Source organism: Pneumocystis murina (assembly GCF_000349005.2).
Source record: "Pneumocystis murina B123 chromosome Unknown supercont1.7, whole genome shotgun sequence".
Classification (NCBI taxonomy): Eukaryota; Fungi; Ascomycota; class Pneumocystomycetes; order Pneumocystales; family Pneumocystaceae; genus Pneumocystis; species Pneumocystis murina.
Window position 1 is genome coordinate 454,662 of NW_017802365.1, and position 15,691 is coordinate 470,352.

Sequence of the window (15,691 nt, forward strand, 5' to 3'; positions counted from 1 at the left end):
TCAACATTTCTTGCTAATATTTTAATTTATTAATGCACGTTTTTGTTATTTTTTTATAAAAAATAATTCAATTTCTTTTATGAACTTATTTAAGTGTAATAAAACTAATACCTCGGCGGGCTTTATTTGTTGCTAGTGCAAGTTTTTCATTATCATTATCATCCCATTTATTTTCGCACTCTTCCCATTTTTTAGTTTTAAATTCTATATTAAATGCATTTTTCTTGGAATTAAATTTTAACATCTCTCTTGGATCACCTGTTCCACTATATATCAATAATATAGTATATTTCGGTAAACGTGTATATAGTTTATATACTCTTTCATTAAGTTTCGTAAATGCATTATCCACCGATTCTATATTTTTTGTTACAGAGTTCCCTGCCCATCCTAAACTATATTCCAATTCTCTAAATCTTGCCCATATAAAATCATGTGAATCAATGTTTTTCAAAACACCTTCAAGAATTTCATCATCTGAAGAACTTGAAACAAAAGTTTTTAAAGAATTTCTATACCATTGCCCTGGTCCTCCATAGTCTATAACAGCACACTTTTTTGTTTCATCACATTTTTCTAGTTTTGAAAAAATAGATTCGTTGTCTATATTAAATAACCCAAATTCTGGTCCATTTTTTAACTTTAACTTAAGTAAATCTATACAAGTTAAAGCATCCTCAATAGAATCATGTCCTAATGCATTTTCTTTTTGTATTTCTCTTTTTAGCCATTTGTGAGCTAACCACTTTAAACCAGGCTTATAAGGAGGACCCCTAGTGTGTTGAAAAATTGATGAAGTATCAATAATGTAAGGATGTGCAAATTTTAAAGATCGAAAGTCCCATTCAAGTGAATGTCCAACAATAATGGTGTTTTTATCGATTAATTTTAACAAAGTTTCTTGAACATCAGTTATTCTTGTTGTTATATCTGATAGTCTTTCTTCTGTTATTCCTGAATATCTACATATACTTTAAAATACTGATCTAAACAGTATTAGTTCTTACTGAGTCAAGTAATCAACAATTGGTGAATCCGGCTTGACAAGTTCATCATATATTATTTGAGAGTTCCAATCAACAAGAGTTACTCTAGTTAATTCAGGACCATTTTCTGTTTTACACATTTCACAATCCAAAGCTAATATTTTTTTCCCCTTAGAATCCAATGAATTTTCAAAGTTCTCTGGAATAGGCGTTTCTTTCCAGCCACTAGGCAAAGGTTTTGAATCAGGAAAAATGCTATGTAAGGGATAATCTCTTTCAACAAGTTCAGAATAAGACATTAAATAATTTTCCGGTAAATATTTCTTTTGTATTTTGCTTTTCAATTTTTCACTCTGGCATATTTTTTCTGCGTTTGATAAAGGACATTGCAAAAATGAAGAAATAGGAGAATGTACTTTATATCTTTCTCCTGGTGTACGAGTAGGAATAACATAAGAAAAAATTTTCTTAAAATTTTGCAATTTATCAGGACAACATTGTTCTAATGGTACTGGTGAATTTGTAAGAACACAATCCGTATCGAGATTAAAAAGTGTAGGATCAAGTCCAGGTATGAGCAAAACAACAATTTTTTTAATAGATGATTTATTCTAAATATATGTTATGATTTTTTTACCGTCCAAAATATAAATTACTGTTATAGCAACCCATGACGGCGCTGATGTATTCCCAATAACCCATAAAACAACATCTCTTAAATCCTTGATAAATAAGTTTTCATTCTTATAAAGCAGAATAAATAAATACTCCAATTCCAATATATCTTTCTGGAGATGTATTTGTTATTTTTAGAGTAGGATACCTTTTCTAAATTTATTTTATAAATTAATTGAGCTTCATTTTACATAAATTACCTTTTTAGACTCTTTTTTTGATCGTTTTCCACTTTCTATATCTTCCAACCTAATAGACATACTATTTCCATCATTTTCCAACACTTTAAAAGGGTTATAATCGTCCATATTCATACATATATCCTCATTTCTATCCAAATTTTTTAATTTATAATCATTTCGTTTTCTTTTTTCACTTGTCTTTTTCTCGTACTTTTTTTAATAAGATTTCTATCTTTATACTTTTTAACATAAATACCTCTTGAATATTTTCTTCATTCATACTATTTAACTCTATTTCCATTTATTTTTTCTCATAAAAATATTAAAAAATATACAAAAATTTATATCTTCAAAAACTCCCAAAAAACTGTAGATTCAAAAAAAATAATATATACTATTTATATTTAGATATATAAGTAAGGAGTATTGAATTAATAGTTGCTTTTTATAAAAAACCCCATTAAATATTGATTTTTTTTTGTTTTTATTAATTTTAAACGTTACGCTTTCTACTAAACCTACCTTGAAATTAGAAAATTTAGATTTAAATGGAATTGATTAAAGTACTTACATACTAGATATTTTATAGAAAAATAAACATAATATCTAATATGACGTATTGCTTGGTATATTTGACTAAAAATTTTTAAATTTATATCCAAACAAAACTTTATTTAGTTTTTTTTTTAAATTGTTTTTATTTGATATTCAGGTTAAAAAATTAAAAAGAATGGTTTTAGTCACCTCTACTATGTTTATTTAATGCTGTTTTATGATTTGGATGTGATTCTGAAGTATTTATTATCTTTTAAAGAAAAATGGAAGAACAAGATCTTAGACAAACAGCAAAAGAAAGCCAACGAATTAATATACTTATAGAACTTTCCCTTGATGGAAAATTTAAATGGGTAGGACCTTCATGGAAAGAAGTTGTTGGGTAAATATTTGAAATGATTTGAAATAATTCTAAATAATTTTAACATTATTAGTATTGATCCGGAAAGAATTATTGGGCAACCTATATCTAATTTCTTAGTTGGAAATGAAAATATATTTTCATATGCTACTAATGTGCTATTAAAAGATGATTCTCATATTTTTAGAATTCATTTTAGCATTCTAGCAAATTTACCACCTGATAAAGATGGGGATGCTTTTATTATTTCTAATTATGAAAGTCTGTATCCTAGAGCTACAACTGATATTGTTTGTCAAGGAGATTTTACAGGAGTTATTGAAATGGAAGGTCATGGTATACTTATTCGTGATAGATTTACATTAAATGCTATACATGTATGTTTATATTTTATTAAATCAGACTATTTTCTTAATATTTGTTTTAGACAATGTGGATAGCACGACCTGTTATAGAAATTGACCCTATAGTAGTGAATATTGATGAGGGTCTTATTAAAACTCTTGGATTTGGATCTCAAGTTCTATCTAATTTTTTAGAAGCATTGGCAAATGGTAATCCTCAAAAAGCTATTTTACTTCCTGTTCTTTGTAGAATATGTGAACGTCAAATACAACCTTGGTTTTTCGAAAAACATACTGAATTGTGTACAGTGCTTCACAGAACAGAGTCTATCGTTCAGGAATGTCAGGATATTCTTCAAGATCATCGAGAAATTCTTAGTAATATTCTTAAACTTTTTAATGAAAATCCAGGCAATCCAAATGTTGTGTTTGAATATAGAAATCATTCTATAAGATCTACTCCTTCGGTTATTGTGTCATCAAGTATTTTAAAACCTTTGGGTTCCCGAGAAATATCCTATATTTCACAAATACAACTTATAGAAACACTTTTGGATTATTGTGAAACAGCATTGGAAATAAATTTGCCGGCAATAAAGAGTGAATTTGTAGATATTCCTATAAATGAACTTCGTGTTCAGTCTCCGGAATCTCGGAAACGGATATCATTAGTTTATAATTGGACGCCTCCTAATATTGAAGAAATAGGATTATCTTATCTTTGTAAAGATACTAAAGCATATATATCTGCTAAAGTTGATGCGGTATTGCGTGTACAGAATATTATTCTATATTCCGAAAGAATTCGTCAGGAACTTGATGCCCAAGTTCAAAATATTATTAATGAGACTATACGGAAGTTGGAAGAAGAAAGAATTTTGTCTATTGAAGAATCCGAATCCGAATCTGAATCGTCATTTCGACAAAGATATTGCAATGCTAGTAGTGATTTTCCAGAGTTTTTAAAAGTACCTATATTAGATAGAGAAAACGAAGTTTTATCGTTGGTTTCTCTTAAAGAGTCGCCAACTTTAAAACATTCTTTATTACAAAAAAGTTCATCTGAATTATGTAGTATGGATAACAAAGGATTTTCGAAACTTTCGGCATTGAAAAATTCTCCACTTTTATATAGTTGTGATGAAATGCCTTTATCATTTGACTTTAAGAAAAAAGGTGGTATATATGGTTCGCCAAGGCGCAAACCTTCTCCTGTTCGGTATGTTTCGTCTCATAGACAAATTTCTCCACATAGAAATTTGTCCCCATCAAGAAGAGTTGTTTCTCTTACTTCATCTCCATTAAGGTTTCATCGAAATCACCCCTCTGTTTGTGATTTAACTCCTATAACATCGCCTTTATTATCATGTTCAGATTTTTCTCCTTCACTGGTCGATCATACTAATAATTTTTATCAACGTTATTGCTCTTATACGTCTGATATAACTAGTCGAATACCTCCGTTATCACCAAAAATTTCATCAATTACACCTGCAGTTAGAACTGTCCCTTCAATTAAAGATTTTGAAATTATTAAACCAATTAGTAAGGGTGCATTCGGCACTGTATATTTGTCTAAGAAAAAGGCTACTGGGGATTATTATGCTATTAAGGTTCTTAAAAAGGCAGATATGATAGCTAAAAATCAAGTGATAAATGTACGAGCAGAACGTGCAATTCTTATGGCGCAAGGAGAATCTCCATTTATTGTTAAGCTCTTTTTTACTTTCCAGAGCAAAGATTATCTCTACTTAGTTATGGAATATTTGAATGGAGGTGACTGTGCAGCTCTTGTAAAAGCATTAGGTGGTCTTACAGAAGATTGGGCTAAAAAATATATCGCAGAAGTAGTTCTTGGATTGGAATTTTTACATGATAAGGGTATTATTCACAGGTAGCTGATAATGTAAAATGGTTATTACAATTAATTTACATCTTTTTAGGGATCTTAAACCGGATAATCTCCTTATTGATCAGCGAGGACATTTAAAGTTAACCGATTTCGGTTTGTCAAGAATAGGTTTAATAAGACGACATAATATTAATTATATTTCAAATGAATCTATTTTTGAACCCTTTTCCCTCCAAGCATCCAGTTTTTCTCGGTCAGCATCTTATGATTTTGGAAATCATTCATTTATGTCAGCAAGTGCTATGTCAATAGAATCTTCTTTTCAAACTACAAATCTGATGAGTTCAACAAATCTCAAAAGAAATGAATCTCATGCTTCTGAAAATCAAGCTTATTTTGGTATAAAATCAGAAGGAGATATAGATAGTATTTGTAGTACATTTGGTAAATTTAATTTAGATGAACATAAAAAGTCTTTTTTTGAAGATACTACGAGTTTTGTTAGCAGTACTTCAAGCAGTTTGGGGGGGTCTAATTTTCAGTCAAATATTGCACCTTCTCTGACAGGCCTTGGGAATCAACCTTTTTTAAATCTTTTTAGTCCTAATGATACAACGAGGAAATTTGTTGGAACTCCGGATTATCTTTCTCCAGAAACCATTAACGGTAAAGACGAGGATGATACAGGGGATTGGGTAATCGTCTAGTTTCTTTATTGCTTTTAGTTTAATATATTTAGTGGTCGTTGGGTTGTATTCTTTTTGAATTTCTTTATGGTTATCCTCCATTTCATGGAAATACTCCAGAAGAAGTATTCGAGAATATCCTTTCAAGAAAAATAGATTGGCCAGAAACAAATGATGTTATAGTTTCAAAAGATGCAAAGGATTTAATGAACAGGCTTATGTGCGTAGACCGTACACAAAGATTAGGATCTAAAGGTCCAGATGAAGTTAAGTCTCATCCTTTCTTTTCTGATATAAATTGGAATACATTGCTTAACGAGGATGGCTGTTTTGTTCCTACTTCATTGGATCCTGAAAATACAGAATATTTTGATACTCGTGGTGCAATTCTTGAGAAATTCGATGATGATGCAGAAAGTTCTAATACTCAGATTGATAAAAGTCAACCTAGTATTTTAAAGAAAGGGCATCAACGCGATTCCGATATAAAAAATAATTCTATGTCTTATAATACATCTTCATGTTCTGAGAATTCTATCTTAAAAACTCAAAAACTAAATGAAACTTCCAGAACAGCTGATTTTGGTTCTTTTTTATTTAAGAATCTAGAAGTTCTTGAAAAGGCTAATAAAGATGTTATTCAGAGACTACGTTCTGAACATTTATCTCAATCATCTCCTATCACTTTGGCTATTGATACAGATTATCAAAAACATCGCCATCGATCTATTTCTACTATTATTCCAAAAGAATCCTTGTCAACATCACCAACATCATCTGCTTCAATATTGTCTACGTCGCCTAATTCTTTAATGACAAAAGTGTCACTTGTTTCATCATTTCCCGCTTCGCCACTTAGCTCAGTTTCATCTCTTGTCAATACTACTAAGAAACGTTTTTCAACTAATATATCAATTTCGATTCCTAAAGATGATTGTCTGAAGATACCAAAACATACTAGAAATTCGTCTTCGTCACATATTGATAACTCTTTAATAAATAAAATATTCTCAAAGAATAATACTACACGTCGTCGCAGTACAATGCCTTCAAGAATGAGACCATTTATCAAGGGACAATTGGATGGCGGTGCTTTTTTAGATTCATGTGATAATAATAAAGGGAATCAAATGATTGAGTTTTCGACTTCATCTTCTGATAATGAAGAATTGGGAAATAGTACGCTTTTAAGGATACCAAGACGTCTACATCTTAAACGACTTTCAGTGTCTTTTTTGAATAATACTTTAGATAGACCATTGGATATATTATGTAATATCTTAAATAGTTTTTATAAATTACTAATGTTTTTAAAGTGTGCGAAAATAATTTAATTTCTAGAAAACTTTCAGAATCAATTTTAGAAAAACTTGGTTGTCGTGTTGTTAGCGTATCTGATGGGACGGAGGCTATTAGTTATGCTACTGGAGATGTAAAATGTATATATTTTTATTCTTTATTTCTTTATTTAACTTCTTATAGTCGACGTCGTTTTTACAGATATAATTATGCCAAGATGTAATTTTTTATATTATTAAAATTAAAGCTTATTGATATTAGTGTCTGGAATTGATTTGGCTAGAATGATTGTACAAAGTGACAGTATTAATAGTACTACTCCAATTATAGCAATGATATCATTTATGGATACTGTTCCACGTCCTAATTATTTTGTTTCAGAGCTCGAAAAACCACTTGATCTTAAATTAGTAGAAAAAGAATTAGAAAAAATATGTAATTGGAAACATCATGAGAACTCTCCTGATATTTCTATCGAATCTACATCTTTTAAACATTGACTTTATGTTTTTTTATTAAATACTATGCATCATTTCGTATTTTTGCATCATATATAATTGGTCTTTATAAAAATTTTGTTTTTAAATTATTTTAATGCCTCAAAATTTCGATATTTTTAATGTCTACCTTTAAGCTTCCTACACTTCGTAAAGCTACTGATCCATGGGGGCCTACTGATACTATTGAGACTGAGGAGGATATTCCTTATACACCGTTTAGCAAAAGTGATAGACTAGGCAAAACAGCAGATTGGACATTAGATCCTTTAAGAGATGGACGTGAACAGAGACAGCGGCAATATGGACGATATAAAGGTAGAAATTTTTTCCTATATAATTATTTTGATAATAATATGAACATTTTAGAACAATATCAAGTCTATGGCTCAGGCGTAGCATCTATTTTTGCGTATCAACATTCTGAAGATGAAAGTACTTTTTCTGTTGTAGATAATCGAACAGGAACAAAGACGCGCCTTGGTAGTCGATCAGGAGCCTTGCTTCGTGGACGTGGAAGGGGAAATTTGGTTCGAGGGTCTGGACGAGGGAATTACTTTATTAGAACGGTTTCAAGAGGGTATCAAGATGCAAATAGAAATGTTCGTAATGGATTTCAGATTTCTAGAGGATTAAAGAAGTTTGGATGGAAGGAATATGATAAACCTCAACGCCTTCGAGATGCCAGTGTAACAGTTAAACATGACTGGCAATTATTGGAAGAAATTGAATTTAGTCGATTAGCTAAACTGAGTTTTGAGGTAAACAATGGTATAGATTTGGAGACATATGGATTTTTGCGTTATTATGATAAATCTTATGATAAAATTTCAACAAAGGCAGAACGTCTTCTTCAAGTAATTGATGGGGTTCATTATAATCCTACGACAACGGATGATCCTGTGATCCAAAAACTAGCTATGAATAATGAAGCCAAAGTATTTATTATTGATTCTATACTTAGTCTTCTTATGTGTGCTACACGTTCTGTTTATTCTTGGGATATTATTGTTATTCGTGAAAGCGATAAATTATTTTTTGATAAAAGAGAGGGGGGTCCATTTGATTATGTAACAGTTAATGAAAATGCTGCTGATCCTCCAATGGAGCCGTCCGAAGGTCAAAAAGAAACAATAAATACACCTGGTCAATTATCTTTAGAAGCGACATATATCAATCAAAACTTTTCACAACAAGCTCTAAAAGATCCAGATTCTGAAAAATATTTATTTTCTAACCCTAATCCATTTTACAACCCAGAAGAAGAAACAGAAAGTCTTGCACCTCGTGGATATAAATATAGGAAGTTTAATTTAGGAATGTTTGGAGATGAACCTATTACTCTTATTTGTCGTACAGAAGTAGATGCTATCGTAAAAAATCCGTCTGGAGAAGATTTTTTCTGTTCAATTAAAGCTCTTAATGAATTTGATCCTAGAGCGCAGGGCGCTGGAGGTGCATTGGATTGGAGATCCAAACTTGATAGTCAACGAGGAGCTGTTGTTGCTACTGAAATGAAAAATAATAGTTGCAAACTTGCTCGATGGGCAATACAATCTATTTTAGCTGGATCTCAACTAATGAAGCTTGGGTTTTAGTTTTTATAAATATTTAATAGATTTTAATATTTTTTATAGATACGTAAGCCGAGCAAATCCACGAGATGTTCAACGACATGTAATTTTAGGTGTAGCGGGATATAAACCCAAGGAATTTGTTTCGCAAATGAATCTAAGTCTTTCTAATGCGTGGGGAATCGTACGTACTATTGTCGATTTATGTTTAGGATTGTCCGAAGGAAAATATGTTCTTGTTAAGGTAATTTGATTTGTTCATTTTTATTATTTATCATTTATTTTTTCAAAGGACCCGAATAAAAGCATTATTCGTTTATATAGTATTTTTCATTTTATTTTAATACTTTTAACATTTTATTTTAGGTGTTCCATCGTCAACATTCGAAGAATCCAATGATCCTAATTTAGAAGATCTACTTACTTTTGAAAATGGAAATGATGAGTAAAATCTTATAAGTAACTATAATAGAATTAAATTACTTTTATTTTAATGAAAATTATTATACATTTTAATATTTTTTTAAATATTTTTATCGGCGACTTATTTTTTTAATATATTTTTTAAATATTTAAATAAGTTTATTTTTAAGAAATTTAAGATATATATAGATATTATGTCTTCTTTAGACTGCTATCGTCCCTCTTATGACTTTTTGGATGATAGAAAAAGACGTTTAGATAGGGATGGATATGGTATAAAACAAACATATTATATTTGCTTTTATTTTATTAAGTTATAAAACAGATGATGATAGAAATGTTCGATCTCGGCATTTATATAGAGAAGGAAATAAACGTTATAGCAATGGACGTTGTCGAAGTAAAGAATCGGATGAATATAAGTATAGACATGATTTTTCTCGGGATTATGGTAAGAATGGTGATATTCAAGAAAGATTGATTAAAATATATTATAGGATCTTATAAAAGGTTATTACAATTAATAATAGTTGTTAACATATATGTACTATTTGTTGTTAGGGTTGATCCATATACATTAAATTATTTGGTTTCATTTTCTATATTTAATGAATGGTACAGATCGACTAATACGCTTATGGATATTGCAGATAATGAAATGTATCAGAAATATGAAGCGTATAAACAAGATCTTTATGCACGGCTTGCAAAGCCATTTGTTTATAAACATATGGATGAACCATGGTTTAAAGAAAAATATTTGCCTGATTCTCGATTACCTATATATGAAAAAATCATAGAGATTAAAAAATCTGCTCGAATAGTCTTTTTAGAATGCTTAAGGAACGGAACTTTCGATGATTTTACGATGGATGATGATGAATCAGAGTTGGAGCATGAATCAATACCAATAGAAAATGCAACCCATATTTTTGAAGAAAGTTTTGACGATAATTTAAAAACTTATAAAAATGTTCTTTCAATTAAAAATATTACACCAAATGTTAATTATACAGATCTTACTTCGGTAAAATTGATATTTTTAAAATTTATCTTGAATTAATTTGAAAAGTTATTATCTGGGTATCCTATTATAAAAAATATTATATTATCAAATCCTAATCCTTTTCGTGGCTTTATGAGAGAAGGTTTTGTTGAATTAAATGATACTGCAGGTGTTGAAAATTTGATTCAAACTATTCAAAGTCAAAAACCTAATGAAAAAGCTGGTCCAATTACTGTTGTATTTTATAGTTCACCGTCTTTTCCAAAAAAAATATTATTACCTCCTTTATCAAATACTCTTAAAAATCTTTCTCAAGATTTAGAGTTTGCAATTCAGGCAATCAAAAAGTTAGACAAAAAAATAGATGAAAACTTTGATTTTAGCGAAGAAGTTAAAGATTATATAGGTTTTTCTACTTTTGATTTGAAAGAAAATCCGGATGATAAACACAAGATGGTAAATAATGTCATAATTAGTGAATATTTATATTTTTTTTAGATAAAAAAAATTTTAGATCTTTTAATAGAATATTTACGCCAAGTTCATTTTTTTCATTTTTATACTGTCACCGAATATGATTCTAGGTATGAACTTGAAAAAATGTTTCCTGGAAAGGTTGTTAGGTTATCTAATCAATCGGATGACTCTCAGCTTTATTTTAAACAAGGTTGTAATTTTTTTTAATTATTTTGTTAATATTTTTTTAGAGTTATGGAGAACAAAATTTGTAGAAAAAATGAATATTTTCTTAGACTTAGAAAAAGCAGATCTTGTAAAGCTTGGGGGGAAGCCTTTTGATGAAGCAGTTGAACTTAAAATTGAATCACATATTAAACAAGAGGATGAAAAGAGGTTTCGTTGTTCTGTTAATGATTGTAAAAAGCTTTTTAAAGGTCCTGAATTTGTTAAAAAGCATATTGAAAAGCGGCACTTAGAATGGTTGAATGAAGGAAAAAAAGAGGTTAGATTATATTTTATTGTATATTTGATTTTAATTTTAGTAGTTTATTTTGTTAAATAATTATGTTTTAGATACATCACGTGTATTTCCGATAGAAGCATATTCATACTCTGATAAAATTAATCAAAGAGGTGCATTAAAAAATAATTTGGATGTTTCTCCAAAATCAATATCTCAATCACCTGTAAGTGGATCTTTTTATTCTTATTCTCCTTCCGAAAAAATAAATATAAATTATGATCAAGACATAAATTATAAAAAAAAGTTTATCAGGAAAAAGCTTATACAACAAATCCAAAGTTTTTAATGAATATAAAGGAAAAAGCGATAGTAAAATGTCAAGAATATATAAGGATCTCGATAGTGTTATAGATGAAACACCTGATTTGAATTATTAAATATTAAAATTTCTTAATTATATAAGACATCTATATATTGACATTTGAAATGGCTTTACATTAAATTTTTTTTATAAAAAGTAAACTATATAAAAGAATAATGATAAATTAATTGAAAGTATTGAATAAAATAAAATCTAACTTTATTAAAATTATTGTTTATTTGTTAGAAATTTGCTATAAATTTTGATATAATGTGCCTAAGAAAATATTACAAAGACTTATTCACTCTTGCAGGACCATTTCAATAATCACCAAAAGACCATTTCGCATTCATATCTCGTTCTAGTCTAGTAATAGTATCTGCTTTTTCAATATTTGTATTTTGATCTTGATCCTTCTCTGAAGACGAATAGTCGAATATAGAATATTTTGGCTGGAAATATTTTTCATTTTGAATTACGCGAACGGGGGAATTTTCAGTTGGACTATCGTTAGAAAATGAAAAATGAAGTTGATTTTCGTGATAAGATCTAGTATTTAATGGAACATACTTCTCCTGATCGAGTTCTGTATTTTCCAGCATTTGATTAGAGGCGTCTTGTTTGCATTGAGAAACAGGTGTATTTTCAAATTCATCCCAGTTACGTGACATAGTACGCAATGCTACACCTTTTTTTGCCTTAGCTAGTATTGCTAGCCTTTCTTCTTCAAGTTCTTTTTCTGTAGGAGTACTAAATTCAAAATGTGTATATTTAGGATCTTTTTTTAAATCATTACTTTTTTGTTGATTAGATTCTTCATGTTCATTAAATAAAATAGAATTGATTTTTGATACATTATGAATTTTTTGAGATGCCTTAGGAGGTTTGACTGAAATAGGAGTACCTTTTACAACAAAAAGATCTTCGTATGGACGTTGAATTGGCCTAGTTGGAGAACGAGGTCGAACAGGATTGCGATGGAATTCTCTAGATGGCTCTTCATATGGTTCAAAAAGTGATAACTTTTTCGATACTTGCTGCTTTAATAATAAATAAAAATTTGAAATAAATAAAAACAAAATACTTGTTTTTCTTTAGAATAGGACAAATTGGAACTGTCTATATCTAATAAAAATTAATTTACATAATATTTTAATTAATAATTATACCTTTATTCTTTATGAAATAATGTTGTTCTTTACCAAGTTTAATAGGAAAAGCTTGTTTACGGCTACCAAAAACTTCAAGTTGTTTAAGAATAGTTGCTTGATCCCAGAAAACACGAATAGATGATATCTTTTCATCTTCATCGAACTCCATGATATATATCTAATGCAAATTAATCTTAATCCATTATAATAATATACAATAAATACATGTGGAAGTTGAACTTTACGGTCAATGTAAAAATTGTCGTCAAGTCCTGGAACGAGCCATGCTGGCCCATTGATAAACTCAATATCTAAAAACACCTCAGAAACTATGGAATTCCCTGTTACGTGTAGGTTAATTATTTCTTCTTTTAATTTAATATGAGTTTGATATTCAGAAAGTTGCAATAATATATTTTTACTCCCAGAAAAACGTATACAAGTTGTTACATAGGTTAAAATGCATTGATCCGAAAATATTGATTGTGATGGTGCCTGTCGGAATTCTTGATAGAGTTTTAAAATAGATTCTTTTGTCAATTGTCCCATAAGGTTTTGTTGATATTTTATCGAAGTCGATTTATCCGTATAAATTTGAAAGAAAATTTTATAATGAAATGATGTATTTATTTTTTATAAAATACTTGGGTTTTATAGCATTTTTTATCAAAGATTTAAAAAATTAGGTTTTATTAGAGTTTATTGAAAAATAAAAGGATTTATATTAAATATGAAACTTAAAATAATTATTTAAAAAAATGGATGGGATTTATATAAGTATTTTGATAGAAATGTAATTTCATATTTTTAAATCTAAAAAGTTAATTATTTATATTTAAAATGGGTAAAGTTTAACTAAATGATTAAATAATTGAAACTTAGCCTTATAATTTATATATAACTTTTAATTATAAAAACAATATATTGCAAAAGAATCTAAAAAAAAGTACTTATAAAAATATCCTGATATATTTAATATTTTCGTAATTGAAGAAAAAATAATGTTTTTCAATTTGTTTTTTAATTAAATGCTAAAGTTAATCTATTTTTATTATATATATTTCATAGATATTTTGACAATATATAAAATTTATCTTCAAAACACAGGATATGATATTTTGGATTCTAATAAACTTTATTTTTATAAGGTTTATAATTTAAAAAATAAGATATGACTTCTTAATTTATTGCATTTTATAAGGCAGATATTATATTGACCAATAGATGAATAAATAAATGAATTGTTTCCTTACAGTTAATAAAAGTATTATTTGATATCAGTCATCGCTCATTTTTTTGACTTTGAATTTGAGCTTCTGTAAAAAATTTAGCTAATGAATCTATATAAATATAAGCTGTATCACCCCTACGAGTTGCATCTTCGAGAAGAGCTGTATCAACATTTTCTGAAGGCAAATGTACATATCTAACAACGCTTCCCCGAATAAACATATTTTTTACAGAGCTCTGATAATTTATTTAAAAATAGAAATCAAAATAAATAAAAATCTACCAAATGCGGATATTTTGATTCTTCTAAAACTTGACAATCATCAATTCGTAGATTTAGAAATTGGTCACAAGATTTTAGAATGCCTTTTATAGATAAATCATTTTTTAATTCTACGACTATTTGTGTGTCAATCTATTAATAAATTTTAAATATTAAATATGTTTTAAATAATACGTACAAGTGTTTTAAAAAACGAATAAAATAGCATTTTATAAGATTAATATTTCTTTTTTTTTTTTTAAAAAAAAAATTACAAATTATACTCGCTAATCAAAATTATAACTTATTGTTTAAAAAAGTGAAAAAAAAATATAAGAGGTATATATATAGATTTAAAACAATAATAATTTGCATTAATTATATTTTTAGAAAAAAAAAGATATTTTTCTTGAAATGTTAATTTTTATTAAAAAATGTATTTTTAGTTCAGGATTTTATTAAATTTCTTAATTTTAATATTACAAAAAATTATTTTGAATATTTATATTTAAGTGTCTTAAGAAAATTAATTATAAGAATTACTGGTATAATATATATATTTGTATATTAGAAAACATAAACAAATGTATATTTATATTAGTTTTATAAAACCGAGTTGACTATTTGAAGATAAATAATAGAATTCTCAATCTATCTTTTTATGATATATAAAAAATTAAAGATAAATATTTTAACAATCTATTGTTAAACTTGAGTAGAATGTTAAAACAATGAAAATATATAAGAATTTCAAAAGATAAAACTTCATTAAAACATGTGAAAAATACTAAAATATTGGGTATATTACAAACAATAATAGAAATGCAATTGTAATTTATAAACATGCTCTCCCCGTAAGTACTTCCTTTAATAATCCATTTTCGTTTGCATTTTCTATATCATGAATATTCTAAAACCCAAATTAAAATGATAAAGTTAAAAAATATAAATTACACCAAGAATTTTTCCTTCTTTAATAACTGCAGGAAGAGATTTTCCATTATTAGAACTACTCCAAAGTTCCTTTGCCGCTGGATTGGATGCAAGATCAACAATTTCAAAAGGAAAACGAGCAGTCTCCAGAAGAAATTGAAGACGAGACGTACTTGACTGGATCTATTTTGTATTAGTTAAGGATCCTTTCAAAAAAAAATACAAATAAAGAAGCTGATGCAAATGAAGTATATAATTGTAATATGTGATTTTCTGAACTATCCATAAATTTATTAAACTATTATTTTAATTTTATTTTATACTGATAACTGATAAAATATCTTTCTAAACTGTATTTATATGTTTTTTTGATATACCATAAACTAGCGACG

At 28.0% G+C, this 15,691-nt stretch overlaps 7 protein-coding genes across 7 annotated transcripts; 3 read left to right on the top strand and 4 right to left on the bottom strand.

Moving 5' to 3' along the window:
• Nucleotides 1-37: 37 nt before the first annotated feature.
• On the bottom strand, nucleotides 38-2,134 carry PNEG_02824 (hypothetical protein). Its single transcript, XM_007876668.1, has 6 exons — nucleotides 2,100-2,134; nucleotides 1,862-2,053; nucleotides 1,755-1,814; nucleotides 1,643-1,708; nucleotides 1,008-1,597; nucleotides 38-962 (listed from the first exon to the last, which is right to left on the bottom strand). The coding sequence occupies exons 1-6, from the start codon at nucleotides 2,121-2,123 to the stop codon at nucleotides 86-88; spliced, it is 1,809 nt and encodes a 602-aa protein (XP_007874859.1). The 5' UTR covers nucleotides 2,124-2,134; the 3' UTR covers nucleotides 38-85.
• Nucleotides 2,135-2,661: 527 nt separating this feature from the next.
• Nucleotides 2,662-7,455, top strand: PNEG_02825 (hypothetical protein; the record flags this gene model as incomplete). Its single annotated transcript, XM_007876669.1, has 8 exons — nucleotides 2,662-2,780; nucleotides 2,833-3,136; nucleotides 3,187-4,997; nucleotides 5,047-5,650; nucleotides 5,695-6,913; nucleotides 6,958-7,080; nucleotides 7,124-7,159; nucleotides 7,202-7,455. 8 exons carry the CDS (start codon nucleotides 2,662-2,664, stop codon nucleotides 7,438-7,440), a joined length of 4,455 nt encoding a protein of 1,484 aa, XP_007874860.1. The 3' UTR covers nucleotides 7,441-7,455.
• A 104-nt stretch (nucleotides 7,456-7,559) lies between these two features.
• PNEG_02826 (hypothetical protein) lies at nucleotides 7,560-9,548 on the top strand (the record flags this gene model as incomplete). The annotated part of the gene is made up of 5 exons (XM_007876670.1): nucleotides 7,560-7,755; nucleotides 7,807-9,028; nucleotides 9,075-9,255; nucleotides 9,304-9,334; nucleotides 9,378-9,548. The coding sequence occupies 5 exons, from the start codon at nucleotides 7,560-7,562 to the stop codon at nucleotides 9,458-9,460; spliced, it is 1,713 nt and encodes a 570-aa protein (XP_007874861.1). The 3' UTR covers nucleotides 9,461-9,548.
• A 54-nt stretch (nucleotides 9,549-9,602) lies between these two features.
• On the top strand, nucleotides 9,603-11,785 carry PNEG_02827 (hypothetical protein). The gene is made up of 8 exons (XM_007876671.1): nucleotides 9,603-9,707; nucleotides 9,760-9,885; nucleotides 9,932-9,944; nucleotides 9,996-10,461; nucleotides 10,507-10,896; nucleotides 10,939-11,107; nucleotides 11,148-11,401; nucleotides 11,445-11,785. Exons 1-8 carry the CDS (start codon nucleotides 9,629-9,631, stop codon nucleotides 11,706-11,708), a joined length of 1,761 nt encoding a protein of 586 aa, XP_007874862.1. The 5' UTR covers nucleotides 9,603-9,628; the 3' UTR covers nucleotides 11,709-11,785.
• A 258-nt stretch (nucleotides 11,786-12,043) lies between these two features.
• Nucleotides 12,044-13,423, bottom strand: PNEG_02828 (hypothetical protein; the record flags this gene model as incomplete). Its single annotated transcript, XM_007876672.2, has 4 exons — nucleotides 12,044-12,763; nucleotides 12,808-12,848; nucleotides 12,893-13,052; nucleotides 13,100-13,423. 4 exons carry the CDS (start codon nucleotides 13,421-13,423, stop codon nucleotides 12,044-12,046), a joined length of 1,245 nt encoding a protein of 414 aa, XP_007874863.1.
• Nucleotides 13,424-14,155: 732 nt separating this feature from the next.
• Nucleotides 14,156-14,595, bottom strand: PNEG_02829 (hypothetical protein; the record flags this gene model as incomplete). Its single annotated transcript, XM_007876673.2, has 3 exons — nucleotides 14,156-14,341; nucleotides 14,388-14,519; nucleotides 14,566-14,595. The coding sequence occupies 3 exons, from the start codon at nucleotides 14,593-14,595 to the stop codon at nucleotides 14,156-14,158; spliced, it is 348 nt and encodes a 115-aa protein (XP_007874864.1).
• A 606-nt stretch (nucleotides 14,596-15,201) lies between these two features.
• On the bottom strand, nucleotides 15,202-15,585 carry PNEG_02830 (hypothetical protein; the record flags this gene model as incomplete). Its single annotated transcript, XM_007876674.1, has 3 exons — nucleotides 15,202-15,276; nucleotides 15,321-15,482; nucleotides 15,523-15,585. The coding sequence occupies 3 exons, from the start codon at nucleotides 15,583-15,585 to the stop codon at nucleotides 15,202-15,204; spliced, it is 300 nt and encodes a 99-aa protein (XP_007874865.1).
• Nucleotides 15,586-15,691: the final 106 nt, after the last annotated feature.